Raw genomic sequence first — 21388 nt, 5'->3', positions numbered from 1 at the left:
CACATGTTCAATTATATACTTTTAAAAATCTTAATTTCAAATTTTATAAAAATCGGTGCCGATTTAAATTTTTTTCCATACAAACTTTCAACCATTATTTCTCCCCTTTAGGGTTAAAATTTTTCAAAATCCCTTCTTAGTGGACGTCCAGATTACGAAAGTAAACATCTTTCCAAATGTCACGTTTCTACGCACAGCGGTCACGGCTGTGCGTGCGTCTTACCTCAGTCAGTGAGGACAAGTCCTTTTATATATATAGATTACAAATCGCAATAATCAAAGACCTTAATAATTAGTACATAATTATGTAATTTTTTTTAATGTTATATAAAATTTTTGCTTTATTTAAAATCAAATTAAAATAACTATTGCACAAAAATCTACTAAAAGTTTTGTTTTTATTTCGTTATAACTTTTATTTATCAACTAACATTATACTAGAAAAATAAAATGGTCAAACAAGGTATATATTTCATAAAATATTTGATTGTATTTTATTAAATATATTCCTTAATTAGAGAGAACGTAAAATAAAACTATTATTTAATTTCACATATATCTATTGCATATTTATTTTATATTCAAACGTGCAAACATGTAGATAGATATTTTAAAATACAATAAATTTTGTTTTTAGTATAACAATTATAGTTAATTACAATACTTGACAATTATATGGTCCATTGTGATTTTCTTTGATTTATTGTCACAAAATATATTTTAAATACATCTATTATTTATTTTATATAAAGTTATATATTATAAGAAAGAGTTATTGTTCAAAATGTCGGTCTACACATATCGATTTTATGATCTCAGCCAACACGAGACTTATTTAACGACATCGATACATCACGTGTTATTCTAAAATTTATTATTACCTTACCAAGTTTATTATATATTGTTGTTGAAAAATGTAAATCTATCGTGTATTGCTAGTTTAAAAAGTTATTGAATATTATCACAAATAAAATATATTCACTCATTAATTCCTTTTTTTGCTTTCACGCTGTCTCCCGCATATAGCAGGGTAGGCAGAAGGGCTCCTAGTGTAAAGACACTCCGTTGTCCACTTTCCGCCGAAATCTCCAGGGATTGCGTGTTGAGTGATAGTACTCAACGCCACGCTTTGCCTTGTTACCAGAGTGTGGAAGTGAAAATATTAAATAATTCATTTCTTCGAGCGGGAATCGGAACCATAACCATCGCTTTTAGTCATACGCTTGTTTTACTTTTTCTGTTTGCTTGTTTTTCTACATAATTATTAATTAATTATTTATTTTGTTTAGGAGGACGAATACGAAGCCCGCGTGGGCGCTAGGTTCCCCATCAAGTGGACAGCTCCTGAAGCGGCCAATTATAGCAAATTCTCTATCAAATCTGACGTATGGTCCTTCGGTATTCTTCTTACTGAACTCGTGACGTACGGACGGACACCTTATCCAGGTAATTTCATACTAGTTACTTTTTTATAGGTATTATACAAAGGAAAGGAATTATTTAAAAAAAAAAATAATTTCATTGAATGTGGTTTCTATATTAGATAATGTTAGCTTACTTTTATCCACTTAATGAGGAGTAATAAAATTCAAAAGAGAGAGATAAAAAAGAAAGAGATACACTCTGATCAATCAACTTAGTCAAATTAGTGAGTCTAGTTTTTTATTTGTATTTTATATTAAAAAAACATATAAATAATTGTAAAATATTTGAAACGCGTGTTCCAGGCATGTCCAACGCGGAGGTACTGCACCAGGTGGAGCACGGCTACCGCATGCCTTGCCCGCCCAACTGTCCCGCGGCGCTCTACGACATCATGACGGAGTGCTGGAACAAAGACGCGCTGAAGCGGCCCACCTTCGAGACGCTGCAGTGGAAGCTGGAGGACTTCTTCACCATGGACAACTCGGAGTACAAGGAGGCGTCCGCGTACTGAGCCCGGCCCTCCCTGCCGCCCCACCGGCACCCGCACGCGCCCCACACGCACGCGCATCACGTATGTCTGCGTTTTTCTTTTTTTTATAGTATACTGAAGCAGTGTTGAATTGTGGAGTTCAACGCCGCAATTTGTCTTGTTACTAGAGCGTATAAATTATTTTTTTCACCAAGAGGGAATTGAATCCACAATCGTAGCTATTGCGATCACATATATTGAAGTCATTAATGACATTGAAAAGTAATTCATTACATTGTTGTACTACATATATTGTACTTTAATAATAAATGTATTATTTTAATGCATTGACTTTTAGTAAGAGTAAAACGATATTTTGATGTTTGATTAAAGAAATATATAACACAATATACAATTGTTTTACAGACCCCCGGTCTATATCACATGCCGCCCGAGCTGCAAATGCTGCACACCAGCGCGTCCATGCAACACCTACACGCGCACCAGCACCCACACGCCGCCATGGCCCACGCCACGCTCGGCCACGGGACCATGGCCCACGCTACACTAGGCCACGGAGCCATGGCCCACGCCACCATGGCGCATAGTCACGTGGCGCACGGCCACGCCACGCTGGGCCACGGAGCCATGGCGCACGGCCACGCCACGATGGGCCACGGTCCCATGGCGCACGGCCACGCGACTTTGGGCCATGGCCATGTCACGCTCAGCCAGCTCCAGGCCAGCCTGCCGCTGTGCCACCGCCACAACACCCTCTATCGCGCGCCATAGGCCGCCGCGCCACAGGCCCCGCGCCACGCACCCCGCGCCACGCGCCACACCACACACCAGTCGCGACTCACCACAATCATGTTTGTACTATCTTGTTAAGAATGTATTAGCAGTAGCTTCGTTTTATTGTTAATGTATGTATAAGTATTGCTGAATTCGTGTATACGTTTAATGTAATCGGTAGTTGTTGTCATCGGAAACGAAGCATTCTCATGTAGTATCACATTCAGTGTGTAATGTCAGACAGTTGTGTGATCGCGGCCATGTCTCGACTCATCCCTCGCTATCTCATCTGTAAAACCATTTAATTTGACTAAACCTTATTTTTAAGACATTCGTCCTTTTAATATGCGACATTGTCTCTTTTATTTACCTCTTTCGTGTGTTTTCTATACAATGTGACACTGGCAAAGTGATTAGTGCTCAACTGGTACTTTTGGAATGCTATTAATAAAATGACAGAAAAGAACAAACTATTCTTGAAATCTTGTAAAGAGCAATGACGGTTTCCTATTGAAAGACCACGTTATCTCACTTCAGCCCAATACTTCAAAGTTTCATCATGTTTCATATATTCATTCATATATTTGTACTGATTGCGTGTGCGACACTCGCGTCGTATAGGATTTGTATACAGTACTGTTTACTGTTTAAGACACCCACTACTACACTTCTATATAGCAAGTAACGGTACTCGACACGAGGGTGATAAAATTGTACGCGACATTTAATCAAAATTTTGAAGGTTTAAAAAGTTCTAATATTTTAAATTTTTAAAAATAAAAGTGAATTTCCTTTTTTTTTGAGTGAAAAATGTGCGTGTGCAATTTTGTTGCGCCTCGACGATAAATTTAATTAGACTGCCTACAATTTTTCTAAATATATTTAGCGTACGGTAGGTTAAAATAACAGTTCGTAAATAAGTCGTCGACGGACCTTCGCTGATGTAGACACATCCTTAGTATAATAACGCGTTCGGTCTCTCGCAAGACGATTGTGAGTTCAATTCCCGGCTTTTACAGTTTACAGCGTTTAGGCTCAAACACACGGACGACGCTCAAATACAATACGTTTTTACCCTTAGTTGAGAGTTAGACCGTTTTGTGTAAAGCTTCGAATTAGTTCGGCCCATTTAGTTTCGGTTTGAGTGCGCGGGATAGTGCAGGACTAGCGCGTGACAGTGCGGGCAAGCGCGGAATAGCGTGTGACAGCGCGGACTAGCGCGTGACGAAGCGGAAAAGCGTGCGACAGTGCGGACAAGCGCGGAAAAATGTGTGACAGCGCGGAAAAACAGCGGACAGGCGGAACACGACCGCAGTGTGTGTGATCCGGAGGAAATTTAGGTTCGGCAGGGATTTTTATTATTAGTCGTGCGTTTAGCACCATTTGTAACGAATTATGTTCGGAGACGCAACGGATTAGGTATTCTCACCTTCGTGTACCATACCGTGTCTACCGTAGTCTAACGATATTGGTGATAGATGCCAAATAATGCTATAAAGAACTGAATTTTATATTAATACGTTATTAACTGTTCTGAGGGGTATCTAGAGATAGATTTATTTATGTAATTTATACGGTCGGCCCGCGACGGCGCCGCCATCTGACGATTGACGTTTTATTTGTGCCAAGACTTTTAGTTTAAGCGGTAGTGTCGTTACAGGTGTTTTACACACCTGGAAGCGTCATCTCTTATTTATATTCATCGTTGGCCTAAGAGAATAATATTTTGTATGTAAGTTTTGTATTCGTATCGGTATCCTCACGCTACGTGCAATACGTACGGCGCTCGTTCACCTCAGAACATTTAACGCAATTATTAGTGTCGGTGTAAGCTTTTATTGTAACGATTTCGATTGTAATTCCATTTTGAACGGTATAACGGTATCGCAGCGACGTGTTTGCGTTATTCTTTTCGTGTATTTCTCTATAGCACATTTACTTACACGTGTAAATAGAACAGTTTTGTAGTTTCGCTTGTTAAAGTTGTAAGTGATGTTAGTGCGTCTTTATGAAACTAATTACTGCCAAGTAGTTCACTCTTCCAACCATTCCAAACGCAAATATTACATTTAAAACACCTATATACGGAAATATAAATTCTAAAAGCGTTCATACTTTGTATTAAGTCACGAATGGCGCACAAATACGTAGATTTTCAATTTCATACATTAATAATGATAAGGTGCCTCGGAAAATGTATTTTTTACTTTGTAGGGTGACCACGTGCGCGAGGCGTAGTTGTTCCAAGAAAAAAAAATAACTTTATTACTCTTCTAAGTATCATTATTTATGAATATGACCTATCTTTTTTAAATATTTAAAAAAAACTATTGAAAATATATTAATTATTAGCCCTAATCATAGGAATATTTTTTTAATCGGCTCGCTCACGTGGTCCTGACGTCTGTATGTCAACGTGGAAACGATAGTGTCGTATGTATAAAATTTTATATTCGTAATAAAATGTAAGTTTTAACCGTAATTAGTTTTTCTGTCGACACGTTTTACTCGTATGTCGTTAATTTATTTAGACAGCTAAGTTGTTTCATTTCGAGCAATAATTGTATTTGTATTTTTTATTATTTAGCTAGCCAATTTTAAGTAAACGTATTAAAGGCGACATCACAATAAGGAATATTAGTTAGGGTAGTTCCGACGAGCGTTAGGTACATTGTCGTATATGTATATCGATTGTTCGTAAATGAAGCATCGAAAGTGAAAAAGGGCAAATGTTTTTAATGGTCTTTTGGAGTACTAGAAAAGGTAGTTAATGAATTTTCTTTTAAAATTTAATAAAATCGTTTTTTGGACTTTTATTAGTAGTTTAAAACGGTAATAATAGAAATTTACAATCTTTCACTTTCGATACTTTACGTACGGACCGTCGGTATTATATTTATATATATATATATATAAATTGTTGTTTGCCGTTCGGCGGTTGATACTGCTCTTATTACCTCCGAGTATCAATTAAATATTTTAAGTTATATTAGCGTTTGGTATTACACGGCCAAATGCGAAGTCTTTCACTTGAACCATTTCTTCCTTCGTATCACGTGTCATATGTCATTTGGCAGTGTAATACCAACGATGTATGGTTATGATTATTGCATTACACTTATTTGTAAAAATTTTTTTAACACAACAATAAATATAAATGTGAAATATTTTTTTTCTTTTATTGTGCTTCTATATTTTTTTTTACCTGGTTATATATTTTTTATAAAAATAATTATTAATATTTTTTATTACGTTAACCCTGAATTATTAATCTACAACATATATCATTGCTTTTTATTTGAACTATTAAAAATTACAGAGATAACTAGAAATAGAGCTCAATAATACTTTAGTTTCGCTCTGGCAATAAGACAAAAGCGCGACGTTAAATTCCGCCACTCAACACGCTATGTCTGGAAAATTTGGCGTAAAGTGAAGGTGTGATGGAGTGCCTTAACACTCGATTCCTTCTGCCTACCTACAAGATGCGAGATACATCATGATTACAAAGATATATTTAGAGTGTGTCTTGTAATAAATATCTTTATTCATAATAATAATAAAAATCCATCATGATGCAGTGGGTCGACGTCCAATTCTAAAGGCGATGTTTGTGGGTTCGAGCCTGTTCGGAGAAATAAAGTATTTTTCTTCCATGCACACAGACAAAGTGTGAAAGAGTAAAGTTGCAAAAAAAGAAATAAATAAAAAAATAAAACAAAAAAACATTAATTAAGAAACTATATTTCTTATTTTTTCACACACACTTACTAATCTATCCTTATATTCGGTAAGAAGCACATTGTCTTTTATGTCACTGAGTTGAACTACATTTCTTTCTAAATCGTTTATTATATTTTCAACATTAATATCGAATTTAGCTTTTTTACTAACAGGCTCGTCGTCAAATAAACATTCAAAATCCATTTCAAATTTATTTGTAGGATTTACTTCAGACATTGTATTTTCTATACATTTGTGTTTAAAATGATAATCTGAGGCTATTTCCAAATTTTCTTGCCACTTTACAATATTTCGATGATCCTCCTTAAATGCATCGAAATTCCTTCTAAGTTGTGCTAATAATAGATTTTTATGAAAAATAGGTAAAATGAAGTCGTGTAATTCTTTATTTATTAATAAAGTTGTGAATATTTGCCTTTGAATATCACATTCATTTGAAAAGTTTCTAAGAGTGTTTATTAAGAGATCTTCTAAGTTGTCATCGTATTCGCTGTGGTATATTAATTCACAAAACGTTTCGAATATAATTATTGATAATTCAGCATTTTTTAATTGTAACAATTTAGACATCACATTGAGTATCTGTAAGAAATGTAATATAATAGTATAATGGATGTTCCAAAATTTTTATGTATAACATTATATTTTTAACTTTACATTGTATTCCTCTTCCCCCCGGACCACCGTAAGGTGCAAACGTGTCTATAGTGTCTGTGTTAGTTTTATTTACAATTTAAATGGATGAATAATATCAATTCATCTAATTTTATTCGCTTAAAATAATAGGAGATTATAAGTTCAAAGGAGATCTATCGAAAGTCAACTTTGTTCCTGCTCGCCTGGTACTTCTTACTCCGCCCATGTGAGTCTATACATCTTATAATATCTGCGCAAACGCACGCCCAGTTACTTTCACCTGTTGAATGTCGTCTACGCCTCCTTAACGTAACTGGCACATCACTTGTCAAAGCGACTGGATTGATCTATTTGACTTTTTTTGTCTAATCGCCACTGCACTTATACAATCCTAGTAACTCAATATGGAAAAGGCTTTAAATAAATCACTATCTGACACCGAAATTGACAAGTTGGAATCAAATAACACCCCTCCTGACTTTGTTTCAACTAGAAATAAGAGGAAACGAGATGACGAAACATCATCGATTGAATTTTCTGCCTTCAAGGAGGAAATGAAAAACATGATTTCCAGTTTATTATCATCGCATAGTCAGGATTTTAAGAAAAATATAGCTATATTAAAAGAAATACAAACAACTAACAAAAATATAGAGAGTTCCATAGCGTTCCTATCTGCGCAAAATGAGGAATTTCAGAGCAAAATTTGTTCTTTAGAAAATGAGTTAAAAGAAGATAGAAAATACATAACCATTTTGGAGGATAGAATAGAAGAAATGCAGAGAGAAAATCGTAAATCTAATTTTGAAATTAAAAACGTGCCGAAACAAACAAACGAAACCAAAGAAGACTTGATTAATATTGTAGCATCCTTATCGGACACCATTAACTGCAACCTAAATATATCTGATATTTGTGATATACAGGGTGTCCCAGGAGTCAACGATAAAACGAAACCAGGTGATAGACCAAGTCATGACAATTATGAGAAAAATATTAAAAAAAATCTTTGTCATGTATTTTTCATATTATTTTGATTTTAAAAAATATCGGAAAAACCGATACCCTGTGATCGCAGGCCATATACTCGGTCTTTGACACATTGCCAATATGCATTTCATTCATGGAGAATGGTTATGTAACGCAAAAGCTGCAGCTAGAATGTATCGGAAAAGATATCAAAAAGCTGAACGTCATCCCGATTATCGTGTTTTTCGATTTTTCTCTCTTCAACAAACAAGTAATCCAGCAAGTGTTGTACCATTTCGGAATCTAGATTAAATGCGCCAACTTTTAAAGTTACTTGCAAAAAGAGTGTAGTACATTTTTTTTATAGTACAGTCGGTTAAAGTTGGGTGTAGTAAATATTTTGAATTTAATGTTTGGCAAAAACACCACATTTTATTGAAAACTGATGCAGGTATGTTTAAATCTTAAACTGTTATTCACAGAAGGGTTACTCATGATTACATTACAGAAAAAAAAATGAAGAAAGAGTAATATTTGTAGTCCTGGGACTTGAAAAACCATCACAGGGTGTCGGTTTTTCCGATATTTTTTAAAATCAAAATAATATGAAAAATACATGACAAAGATTTTTTTTTATATTTTTCTCAAAACTGTCACGACTTGGTCTATCACCTGGTTTCGTTTTATCGTTGACTCCTGGGACACCCTGTATATAGAGTTCGTAACAAAAAAGAAAATGTACAAAATACCCCGATTATTATTGAAACCTCATCCGCGCTATTGAGAAACAAAATTGTAAAATTATGTAAAACGTTTAATACTAAACATCAAAACAAACTCTGTGCCAAGCATCTAGGCCTGCGTTCTTCCTTGGATACTCCAATTTTTGTTACTGAACAACTGACTGCCAAAGGATCACGCTTATACTTTCTAGCGCGGGACCTTGTTAAGAATAAGAGTTATAAATACTGCTGGACAGCCTACGGAAAAGTCTATATAAGAAAAGGAGACTCATCGCCAATAATACTAATAATAAACGAAGCTCAAATTCACAAACTATTACAAGAAACATGACTAGCTTCGACATTTATTTTTCACTGTCTACTGCTAAAATATGTTTCTAGGACTTTACTAAGTATTCCAAATTTATATAATCTCTTACTAAAAATGTTTATAATAGTTTTTATTCTTATATTGTTTTACATGGATTCTCATTATATTGTCTCTGTAAATTATTGGGCAAGCAACATAATTAAGATATTACTCGTACTAGAATTCATGCTTCTTAAATTAAACAACACACACATAACAAACATATACATACATACATCTATATTGAAGACTCGCCTATTGGTATCGAAAGTGGTCTACATATATATGTATTGTATTACTTTCAAGTTTACTCTGGGCTTAATTCTAATCTTGTTACTCTACCCCATACTTATTAGCACCCTGTTTATTTTTGTAATTTTTAATGGATCATAATTCACTCGAGACGTTAAATGAATTCGACCAAACAGCGATCTCATACTCTACACAATGTGATGTAGAAGATCTTACCAATATAAAGCTTGTACACAAAGGTGATTTTACGGTTGTGACGCAAAATATAAGAAGCATTTATAATAATTTTAATGATTTTCTAATAACATTATCACAATTTAACTTTAGTATTGATATTTTGGTTTTGACCGAATGTAGACTGAACTCATCAAAAGAAGTACCACGTCTCGATAATTATAATATATTCACAACATCTCATCATCTTAATCAGAATGATGGTGTCGTTATTTATGTCAAAAAATCTCTAAGGGTAAATTTGAAAGAGATAAGACTGGAACATGCTTCTTGTTTGCAATTAAACCTGGACGAAACTATCATCTTGGGAATTTATAGGTCTCCGTCGAACCCAAATGCAACTAACTTTATTAATTCTTTAAGTGAGCACCTAGAGACTATTGAATCTTATAGAAATATTATAATAACCGGTGATATAAATATATCATAAATAAAAAAATAAGCTAAATGAGAATTCGTATGAATATAATAATAGATATAATTATCTCTTGATGCTCTCCACACATGGTCTTCTTCCGGGACATTGCCTTCCTACCCGAGGTAATAATTGCCTAGACCACTTTATTTTAAAATTAAGCAAAAATAAGTATTCTCCGTACATTGCTGTCATTAACTGTTCCATAACGGATCATTCTACAATCTTCTTAAAACTTTCTTTATTGAGTAATGTAAATCGATGCCCCAAAACAAAAACTTATACTAATTTTAACATGGCTCTTTCAATTTTGATTGAAAAAAAATTACCGTCTCTATTACATTGTGAAGACCCTAATTTACTTATTAAATTCTTAATCAGTAAAATTACCGACTCATTAAAGGAAAGCTCTTATGTTAAGCATATCTCGAACAAAAATCGTACCATAAAACCCTGGATGACCCCTGGTATTCTGCGATGCATTAGAAATAGAAATAATTTGCAAAAGAAAGTAAAAACCAACCCGCACAACGAAATTCTACTAATTACTTATAAAAGATATCGTACTCACTGTAATAATCTAATAAAAAAAGTAAAACGCAAACATGATAGAGACCTGTTACTTTCATCAACTAAAAATATTAAAAAGCTTTGGAAAAATATTAAAACAATAGCCCCATTAAAACCCTCTAAAACCAATAATGATGGCCTATTAAGCATTAAACTGACGCCTATTGAATCTGTCAACTTCGTTAATAGTTATTTTGCAAATATCGGTAAACAGCTTGCCGAAAATATACTTCGTAACTACCCTCACGCCAATAAACTTCCAACTTTTATAAAATCAACATCGTTTTCTTTTGGTTTGCTTGAGACAGATACTAATGAAATAGAATCGGTTATAATGACTTTAAAATCTGACAGTGCCCCTGGGTGGGACAACATTCCTACAACTTTTTTAAAATTAGCTTCCCATATACTTACTCCAATTATTTGTCACCTAGTAAATCTATGCTTTAAATTAGGAACTTTCCCTTACCTGTTAAAACAGTCTATAATAACCCCAGTCTACAAAGGAGGTGACTCTAATGATAAAAGTAATTATAGACCTATCTCAGTGTTACCAGCTATTGCTAAAATCATAGAAAAGATACTGAACTCCAGGTTACTGGGTTACATGGAAAAATTTCAGATTATCTCCAGCTCCCAATATGGTTTTAGACGTAATAAAAATACTGAAGATGCAATTCTATCACTGACTTGTCATATCACTGAAGTCCTTGATAAAGGTCAAAAATGCTTAACTGTCTTTTTAGATCTCAAAAAAGCTTTTGACACTGTATCTGTCCCTATTCTATTGCAAAAGCTTGAAAACATAGGAATTAGGGGCACAGCGCTACTGATGTTTAAAGACTACTTAAGCAATAGACAACAAAGGGTAAAAATAGGAGATTACATAAGTAGTGATTCTTCTGTAAGCTTTGGTGTTCCACAAGGGAGCGTCTTGGGGCCTACATTGTTTCTGGTCTATATTAACGACTTATTGAGTCTAAAGATTGATAATGGTCGAATTTTTGCATATGCAGATGATACTGCAATTGTTTTTTCAGGTTCCTCATGGAACGCTGTCAAGCTGTTTGCAGAAAAGGGACTTTCATATATATCTTCCTGGCTAAAATCTAACTTACTTACTATTAACTTAGATAAAACAAATTACATGTGTTTTACTATAAATAGTAAAACTCAGCCTGAAAATGATTTCAAAATAGAGTTGCATAACTGTCTGTATGATACTTCTAATTTGTGTGATTGTGCTCCGTCAACGCTGAGTAGAGTATCCACAACTAAATATCTTGGTGTTATGCTAGATCAACGACTTTCTTGGCACCCACACATAGACTTCACTGGTTCTAGAATTCGGAAGCTTATTTGGATATTTAAAATATTAAGACACGTAACAACTAAAAAACTATTAATCCAAATATATCTTGCCTTAGCACAATCGGTACTGGGATATTGCATCTCCGTATGGGGCGGTGCAACAAAAATAAAATTTCTTCAATTAGAAAGAGTACAGAGATCTTTGTTAAAAGTAATGTTTTTTAAGCCGTTTAGATTCTCCACTGAGAGAATATACAACTACTGTGAATTACTAACCGTTCGAAAGCTATATATACTCCAAAGTACTGTAAAAGTGCATAGAGTCACCACTTTCTCAAGTAACTCTAAACTACACAATCAAAGAAGAATTGTGACTGCATATATTCCTCCCATGAGAATAAAATTTGGCAATAGCCAATTTACAAATCGGTCTAGATTTTTATATAATAAAATAAACAAAAAAAATAATGTTAATCCTTTGTCTACGAGTATTTATCAATTTAAGAAAATATTAACAGCCAGGTTATTATCATTGAATTACGACGCTACAGAAGCCTTAATGGATTCTAATACATAAACACGCACTCTTATGCCTACACACACATACATATACATTCGCACACACACGCACTCACACATGCATTCACACTCGCGCGTTCTCACATGTACACCCACATACATGCACCCTCAAACAAATCGTCTTGCCCGTATTTTTACTTGTATTTTTATTTTTATTGTTATTTAAGATTAAGTTACGTTTAAACTTAGATATATATATTGATATTTTATAGATATTTATTTCCACAAATGTATGAAGTGTTAAGGAAGAGCGGGGCCACCTTACACAAGTACTAGTTTTACTAGTAACTTAATAGGTTGGTCTCATTACTTCACACAGGTAAAGAAAATGTGAAACTGAAATAAATATATTTTTATTTTTTATTTATTCTCAGGGCAGGAGTAGACAGAGGGCACCTACGCAAGCCCAATTTTCAAGACAAGCGTGTTGAGTAGCGGAACTCAACGCCACGATGTATCTCATTTTCAAGCTTACCAATATCAGGAAATGAAAATAAATCATAATCCGAGTGGAAATCGAACGCAATCGTCTGAGAGAATGTCAGATAGATTAACGAATACAACAATAATACATAAAACACGAAACATTTACATTAGTAGATTTTTATGCATATATCACATAATACAGGAATTATAATAAAGTAGAAAAAAATATAAACAATTAAAAAACTCAAGCCTAATCAAAGAACAGAAAAGAATAATAAAGGCTCACCTGTAACACATTATTACTTTTATAAAACATATTTTTATATTGATTAGTTAAGTAAGTTAAATTTCTTAAGAATGTGAGGTGACCCATAGAACTCAAGTTCAGTAAATTCTGTGGCACATCATTACAAGAAACACAAAATTTTGACCACAGTGACGTTAAGAAATCGTCTAATTCTGGATAATGTTCCACAAATACACAAGTAGACGCCAATTGCATATGTTTAATCTGTAAAAAATACAATACAAAAAACAAAGTTTATAAAAAAACTAAATTTATTTTGTATTATTGTTAGCTTCACGCTGTAACCCGGACATAACAAAGTAAGCAGAGGAACCTTGGGAATCTTCCTTCCAGACAATCTCTTCCCCTCTTTCCGAATTCTGGAGTCATTGCATATTGAACGGCGGTACTCAACCCCTCACCTTGCCTCGTTACCAGAGCGAAAAAAATATATGCTATGAGCGGGATACAGGGTGAATTTTAAAAACGCAATTTAATATTAAAGTAACATACCAATTCATTAATATTTCGCTGATTTTCACACATGTCCCTACATATTTCTAACAATTTTTCAATCACTATCTTTTCAGCAATAATTACCAAGTTTTCTGGCAAATTATTAATATTCAACGCACACCAAGTGCCTATATTTTTATCTTCTTGTAAATTATACGTTTTATAAATTGCCAGTTTTTCATTATGTTTAAGAGGTCCAAATAGTTGTTTTATTGTGTATTTTAAATTAATCTCTTGAGGTGATGAAGGGAAGGCAGTGTGAACTTCTAATACTTGGTACATTTTTATTAAGTTATGCAAAGAATTTATATGAAACTGATTAGGTCCCATCCTTAAACAAAGTGAGTTTTATTATTAATTGAAATTAAATATTATAAAAAAATGTTTAACTCTTTAAGTCTCTGTTATCGAAAAAGTAATATAATAATAATTAAAAAAAACATATTGTTTAACACTTACCTGCACAATAACACCCATAAATTAGCAGAAAAAATTGAATTATAAAAGTCATTGGCCAAAAGAGATTCAACTAATTTTTTCTCAACTAAAATATATTCTTCAGAAGTAAACGTTGATATAAAAGCTGTTGTATGTAATAGCAAATGTTCATACAAGCCACAGAATGGACTAGAACTTGCTACAGAAATTATTTTTAATCCAATATTAAACCAAATGTGGCCTGGAAACAATAAAAAATATATTTTTTCTATAAAAAAACTAATAATAATGATTATACTACATATTATTTTACACACATTTTCTTATAATACAAAAAACCCGATCTATAATCTTGTTATTTACTCCATTGGTATTTTTTTGTGATTTCATCATCACTTTCATCATTGATATTAACATCAAAATGTATCCCAAATATTTGCTATGCTTAAAATCGCTTATGTTCATAGACAGAATATTCTGAAATAAATAAAAAATATATTTTACAATTATAGGTTTTAGGATATTATATAGTATTTGAATGTAGCCTGGATCTCTTGGAAACCGTCCAAGAGGCGTCTGGACAGTTCCCAAGAGGCGCAGGTTCAAATCTCGCTACGTTAAATTTTTTTATGTTGTCTAAAAAGTATTCACTTCGAAAAAGAAAAACAATTCAAAGGGTGGAATAACACATTAAAAATTAAAAAAATATTTTACAACTGTTCTTTAAAATATTATTAAAAAGATTGATAAATTCCTTATACAAATACTTTTATTATAAAACTGAAGAGTTAAGTGCTTAATCTTAGGAACTACTGGTTCAAATAGATTTATTACTTTGTGTTGTTAGATAATATAGTGTTCGAGGAATAGGAACATGAGATCAGAGTTAGCTCAGACACTTATACAACGAGTAGTAGAAGCTAGTTGCAAATAAAAAAAAACAGACAAGCGGGAGTTGGGGTCGCCCAACGAGGGTTCCGTATAGAAATTGGATGTGTCGAGCTTTTACTGAAATTAAAGCTTAAGTAAGTCACAGCCCTTTCATCTCATACCTCACTTTAACTAGCAACTTTAATACCAAATTTTGCCCCCTTTGTAAGGCTATTATTTTTAGAATTTAACAAATGTTATCTATAGTTTCAGATTTTTTCCTAAATTAGAATTACTTGTAGATGGTAGGTGCCATATTTTATAATTCTAGGTTAACCGGAAGTACTCTATGAATTTTGATTCCCTTTATAGTTTCGGATTACACGTTTTTTGCGATATAAACGGCCATGTCATTTTTTAAGGAAATATCAATTGAAAATTAATTTCAACTCGATATCTCTCGATATATGTGTTTCTGAAATAAAAGCTCTTGACAGACAGACAGACGGACAACAACGTGATCTTATAAGGGTTTCTTTTTTTCCTTAAAAGGTACGGAACCCTAAAAATAATGTAACATGCATAGAATCTATATCTATATTTTGGACAATATCTTTTTACAATAAGACGAAATTTTAATCCCTTTATTTGCAGCTATTTTAAAAGTGAGTCTTTTTTAAAGAAAACTTAATAAACATTTCCTCATAATATCGTTGCTTTCTTACTTTTATAAATTCTTCTTCATTTACAAGTTGTAATAGCAAAGCGTCAGATGGCGGCGACAGATGTCCATACATCGATCTTGAAATTTCAGAGGATTTATTTGACATTAATTCATGATAATTACTATCACACCTGGAAGGTAAAAACCATTAAATATTTTTTTCAGGTTGACGCCATATACCACAATAACCAGGGTCGGCAAAGGAAACCTAGGAATCTAGTGTTAAGACACTCCGTTTCCTTATAGACACTTCCACCATTCTTCTCAAAATATATTTTTATACTCGTACAAATAAGAATACACACAATCAATTTTTAAATTGGGTGGAATATTCTTAACTTTAAAAAAATTATAAAGTTGTGAGACCAGAACAGTGGGACAGCATCTGACTGTTAACGCGATGGTTTTGGGTTCAATTCTCATTACGAGGAATAAATTATTTTCCTTTATTCATATTGCTAGGAATGTGCATGTTTGAGCTGCAACATTCAACACATGAATTGTGCTGAAAAATGGTAAACATAGTATCTAAGCTCTATGGTCTATCTGTCTGCATTGACAATATGGACAAGAATAATATTTAAATAATAATAATAAGGCCGTTGTAATGCACGGGCACAAGAGTGTGACTATAACGAGACAGTTGTGGGTTGGATTCTCACTTGAAGGAATGAATTATTATTTATTAATATTTTCATTTCTTCACTCTGGTGCCAAGGCAAAAGCACGTCGTTAAACGACGCACGCGCAATGCTTAAAAATTTCGCAGGTAGGAAGAATATTCCAATTAGCTATTTAAAATACTTACAATCTTATAGAACATAGCAGTTGAATAATGCAATCAAAATCAACATTTTTAGCTTCTTTAAATATAATGGATATTTTTAATAAAATTTTCAAGTTAAAACTTGCTACTTTTAAAGATCTCACAATGATTTTATCTTTCTCTTCTGCCTGAAATATATTAAGTGATATTATAAATTAATAAACTAAACTAATGTGGTGCAGTAGGAAAGAAAACGCGACGGTTGGGGGTTGATTCTCACTTAGGGGAATATTTTATTTTCGATTCTTAGCTCTGGTAAGTAGTCAAAGTAAAACAAAATAGTAAAGTAGTAAAACTAGTTGTGTTCTACCACTTAATAAGTAATGTCTCGAAAATTTGGCTATTTGTGGGGCACTTAATACTAGGTTTCTTAGGCTGTATGCGGGGTACACCATGAAGCTAAAAAAACACTATCACATATGGCCATTCCACACTTGAGAGAAGTACTTATCTTCATTTTCTGGTAAAATGAATTAAGGCATTAATTTCTACCATTCAACATGCAATGTCTGTAATTATAAAAGAGAGTGAATGTCTTGAGACTGTCTATTCTGCTATATTTGAGATAAATGATGTGAAGCATAAATATAATCATTCCCTCAACCAGAGACCAAATTGACTCTACAAAAATACTACTGCATTACAATTTAGACACTAATTACCTAATAAGAAATTGATATTTTCATTTCTTTGTACTGATGATTGGGCAAAGTGTGGTGTTGAGTTACGTCACTTAACACGCTAAGACTCTAAAATGTCAGGGGAACGGAAGTGTCTTAATGGGAACTAAGCATCTTAACACCTACATATAGCATGAAGCTAAAAAAGAAATTAAAATATTACCTCTGTTACTGTTGTAATATTTTTATATATACTGGATGCCAATAACTGTGTGCAACTGTTATAAGTGTTTTTATCCAATAAGAAGGTTGAGTATTTCTCACATATTACAGTATAAGCTTTCCACTGTTCAGCCATAGTCTTTACATCTAATGACTGTACAATTTCACCAATTTTCAAATTAATATCTAAAGCTATTGAAATTATTAAAGAAATTTATAAATTCGTAATAAATATACTTATTTAAAAAATCATATCAAATAGTGCATAATGGGAAAATTTACAAGAATTTTGACATATTTTCTAAAAAATACTTTTATATCCTTTGTGTAAAAAAACACTTTAAAAATGTATTACTAATATGCATGTTATTACTAACCTTTTAGAAGAATTTCCTGTTCATCATTTATTGATAAATCAAATAAAAAATGGTATTGTAGAGTCATTAAATAAGTCAACTGCAGTTCATGACAACTACGAAATAATTGTTTCAATTCTTTTTCCACTAAAGTTAAATGATTTTCATATATAAATTCACTAAAATGAAAAGATTTTATATGGTAATATATGTTTTATTCATTCAGGTTTTTATATGTGTTTTATTTTAAATAAAACTCTTTGACGGTATTTTTTACTTATTTTTTAGCAGTATTCATTACAGTGGCGTAGCTAGGGGGGTGCGAGCGGGGCGGTCGCACCGGGCATCAAAAGGAAAAGGGCATCAAACTCGACGATCAGTGTGTTTTTTCTTTGTTTTTTTAGACTTTATACCATTTTAAAGGGCATCAGTCCTCTAAGCCGCACCGGGCATCAAAAGGAAAGGAGCATCAAAGTCGACGATCACTTTGTTTTTTAGAACTCAACGTCCATGATCAGGTTTTTTTTAAGAACTCAACGTCGATGATTACGTTTTTTTAGAAGTCAACGTTGACGATCACTTTGTTTTTTTTTATACAGGGTGAGTCATATTGAACTTTCCGATTTCAATAAGGTGTGTATTAAAAACAAAGCGACATGCAGTAAAAATTATTTTATTGTTTGAAAGCACATAACATGCAGTTTTAATTTAGTTGGTTTTAAAAATGATATCCTGTAAACCTCCATTCTACCTCCATTGACCACACACTGCTGAAGCCTTTCCCGGAAGTTGTCCATTACTCGTCGAGTCATATTCAGCGGAATAGCATTGATTTCTTCCGTGATTGCAGCCTTCAGTTCATCGATGGTTCGGGGACGATGCGTGTACACCTTTTCCTTCAGGTAACCCCAGAGAAAGAAATCGCAGGGGGTTAAATCAGGTGATCTCGGCGGCCACCCAACGTCACCTCGCAAAGAAATGAGATGACCGGGAAACATTTGTCGCAGGATTTCCATTGAACGCCTGGATGTATGGGCTGTAGCACCATCTTGTTGGAACCAGATGTTATCGTTGTCATGATTCTGCGTTAATTCCTCCAATTTCGGTTTCAGAAAAGTTTCAAGCATGTCGCAATACCGAGCAGAGGTAACTGTGACGACTTGACCATCTTCTTCAAAAAAATAGGGACCCCACACACCAAACTCTGCAATAGCGCACCACACTGTCACTCGAGGGCTGTGAAGTGGTCGTTCGTGTAGGTTTCGTGGGTTATTATCAGCCCAGTATCGAAAATTCTGTTTGTTGACAGTTCCGGCGAGGTGAAAATGTGCCTCATCACTGAAGATCAAAACAGCAGTGCGGGGGATCTGCTGAATGTCGCGGCATAAATTTGTTCGTGTGTCTAAGTCTCTAACTGTTAATTCTTGCACTACCTGAATCTTGTATGGGTGAAATTTAAGGTCTCTATGCAGTATTCTGCGGACACTACTGAAAGATAATCCTAGTGAAGCGGCATGTTTCCGAACAGAACGCCGAGGGGATTGTTGAATTGAAGCCCGCACTCTATCCACGTTTTCCGCTGACGTTGACGTCCTAATTCGGCCTTGTGGTCTTGTTTTTAATGCTGATGATGTTGCTCTAAAATTTGATACCCAATTTCTGATTGTTGGTCCAGTGGGAATGGGATCACGTCGACCAATAGCAAAATGTAAACGGAACGCACGCTGTGTTGTGATCACGGAGCCGCCATTTTTAATAAACTCTTCAACTACGAACGCACGATGTTGTCCCGACCAAGCCATTGCTCACACTAAAACTGCATGTCATGGCGCGTCTAATGACACCATCCCCTTCCTTCCCTTCTTCGTGCAACGTCCTTCCAAAACCGGAAAGTTCAATATGACTCACCCTGTAGAACTCATCAAGAGAAAAGAGGGATCAAAGTTTACGATAAGTTTTTTTTTTTTAGAAGTCATCGTACCTTTTTTTTTTCGAAACTCATCAACAGGAAAGGGGCATCGAGTCTCCCTAGCCGCACCGGGCAGCAAATACCCTAGCTACGCCACTGATACATTAATTTGATCCCCAACATTTTGAACATTTTGCAGCAGTCTGAATACAGGTGGTATTCACTCTCAATTTGTAACCACAAACAACTGCAAAATATTTCAAGCACTGAGTTTCCAAAAAGCACATAATATCAAAATATATGCAAGTAGTCCATTTAATTAGTTGCATTTGAAATGGGTGAAACTCATAATCTTACTAGATATATCATATGTAATAAGATTATTAATCTAAAGGTTAATAATAAATAAAAAAAATATACCAACCTATCTCTACAATGAGAAAAGACTAATTCTATAATAGATCCTGTACAAGTTGGAAAAGTTTTAATGGTAGACAAAGTAATTGGAATCATTTCTATTATATTTTTAATGAAAGTGGATAGTATTTGTAATATTTGGACAACATTTTCTATGTAACTGGATACTTTTTCGATGTCAATGGTAGAATCTTCTAATAGGGATATAATAATATTGAAGCTCTGAAACAATAATCATATTATTTATATAAAATTTTGAGATATAAACTTTTAAGATATTATGTGGTAGCATAAAATGACAATAGTGTGTTCTCTCCGAGTTACCATGGACACCTCTAAATAGATAAGTAAGGAAGCATTAAAAATATTAGCAATTTTACTCCAGTTAAAAGTTAATTTTACCTGATCTGCACAATCTCTACAATCACTCAATAGAGTTTTACATATCTCCTCAGATCTTACATTCTTTACAGTACTTTTTGCTATCGTGGACTTTTTTATTCTATTAAAAAGAGTTTGATAGGATTCTTCATCAACCTTATTAATATTATCATTAAGGAATTATAATAAATTACTCATTGATTATTATTTAAAATTATTCATTCATAAAAATAACATTAATTAGTTTGTTTATATCACAGCATATATTAACTATATTGTTAGCCACAAGGTAATTTGGTAATAATTATAGCTAATTCATATATGTAGTTAAAAAAGATAACAAGATCTTATTTAATCGTTAAAATAGACACAGTCAAAGTCATGGAAAGCAAGAAATAATAACCAACAATTAATGTATTTTAAATAAAAAATACGATTAAGTAAGCTACAAATAAAATTATAGCCAAAGGATACTGTTGATACATCATACATGCTCGTCCCGGCTTCCGAAAAAAAATCGGAACTTTGAGAATCATCCATTTTATTTAGAATTAAAATATATAAGAGTTGTTTCTATTTATAGTGAAATAATTGGTTTTGTTAACACATTCTACTTAAAATGTTTGTCTTACAACAAACTTGCGCGCTTTTTCGTGATTTTTAAAAAAATTGGCGTATGTTGACATTTAAATTTTGACTGTTTCTTTTTATCTTTTACTTTATGGATAGTAGGAGTAACCGTTAAGTGTAATTTATTTTGCTACTGTCCCGTAGATTGGAAAAGATACAATGCAGATTAATTTTCTATTAAAACATGTAAAAATAACACTTAAAATATTTATCAATCGATTAAAAGCCAAATTTCGCATCATACTGTGAGTTTTTAACATATTTCTTCATTCTCAT

The 21388-nt window shown here is 33.4% G+C and overlaps 2 protein-coding genes and 1 long non-coding RNA gene across 4 annotated transcripts in view; 2 read left to right on the top strand and 1 right to left on the bottom strand.

The window, feature by feature from the left end:
• Src42A (Tyrosine-protein kinase Src42A) overlaps window positions 1-5856 on the top strand; it is a 54141-nt gene extending 48285 nt beyond the window's left edge. For both annotated transcript variants that reach the window (XM_085197120.1, XM_085197118.1), the window contains exons 6-8: window positions 1290-1446; window positions 1728-1996; window positions 2321-5856. In XM_085197120.1, coding sequence (XP_085053246.1) covers window positions 1290-1446; window positions 1728-1936 — 366 coding nt within the window. In that variant the 3' untranslated portion in view covers window positions 1937-1996; window positions 2321-5856. The remainder of the gene's footprint in view (window positions 1-1289; window positions 1447-1727; window positions 1997-2320) is intronic.
• A 559-nt stretch (window positions 5857-6415) lies between these two features.
• LOC146531995 (FIGNL1-interacting regulator of recombination and mitosis-like) lies at window positions 6416-21191 on the bottom strand. The gene is made up of 12 exons (XM_085197286.1): window positions 20957-21191; window positions 20504-20638; window positions 20109-20323; window positions 17797-17954; window positions 17421-17611; window positions 16560-16705; window positions 15753-15882; window positions 14475-14634; window positions 14179-14398; window positions 13717-14050; window positions 13204-13428; window positions 6416-7015 (listed from the first exon to the last, which is right to left on the bottom strand). Exons 1-12 carry the CDS (start codon window positions 21020-21022, stop codon window positions 6422-6424), a joined length of 2574 nt encoding a protein of 857 aa, XP_085053412.1. The 5' UTR covers window positions 21023-21191; the 3' UTR covers window positions 6416-6421.
• Window positions 7015-13474, top strand: LOC146531996 (uncharacterized). Its single transcript, XR_014878746.1, has 2 exons — window positions 7015-7295; window positions 12866-13474. It is a non-coding gene; the product is annotated as an uncharacterized LOC146531996 (long non-coding RNA).
• Window positions 21192-21388: the final 197 nt, after the last annotated feature.

Source organism: Heliconius melpomene, chromosome 14 (genome assembly GCF_056956725.1).
Source record: "Heliconius melpomene rosina isolate 202511_hmr_F chromosome 14, ASM5695672v1, whole genome shotgun sequence".
NCBI lineage: Eukaryota > Metazoa > Arthropoda > Insecta > Lepidoptera > Nymphalidae > Heliconius > Heliconius melpomene.
The sequence above is the reverse complement of the archived record's forward strand: the minus strand, read 5'-3'. Positions and strand labels throughout refer to the sequence as shown.

Bases quoted from the DNA above. Each gene is read 5' to 3' on its own strand.
- LOC146531995 (XM_085197286.1), bottom strand. From the start codon at position 21,022: ATGGATGATTCTCAAAGTTCCGATTTTTTTTCGGAAGCCGGGACGAGC. The intron at 14,399-14,474 runs GTGTGTAAAATA...TATTGTTTCCAG, and splicing joins TTTTTGTATTATAAGAAAAT to GCCACATTTGGTTTAATATT. The intron at 14,051-14,178 runs GTAAGTGTTAAA...ACTTTGTTTAAG, and splicing joins TTATGGGTGTTATTGTGCAG to GATGGGACCTAATCAGTTTC.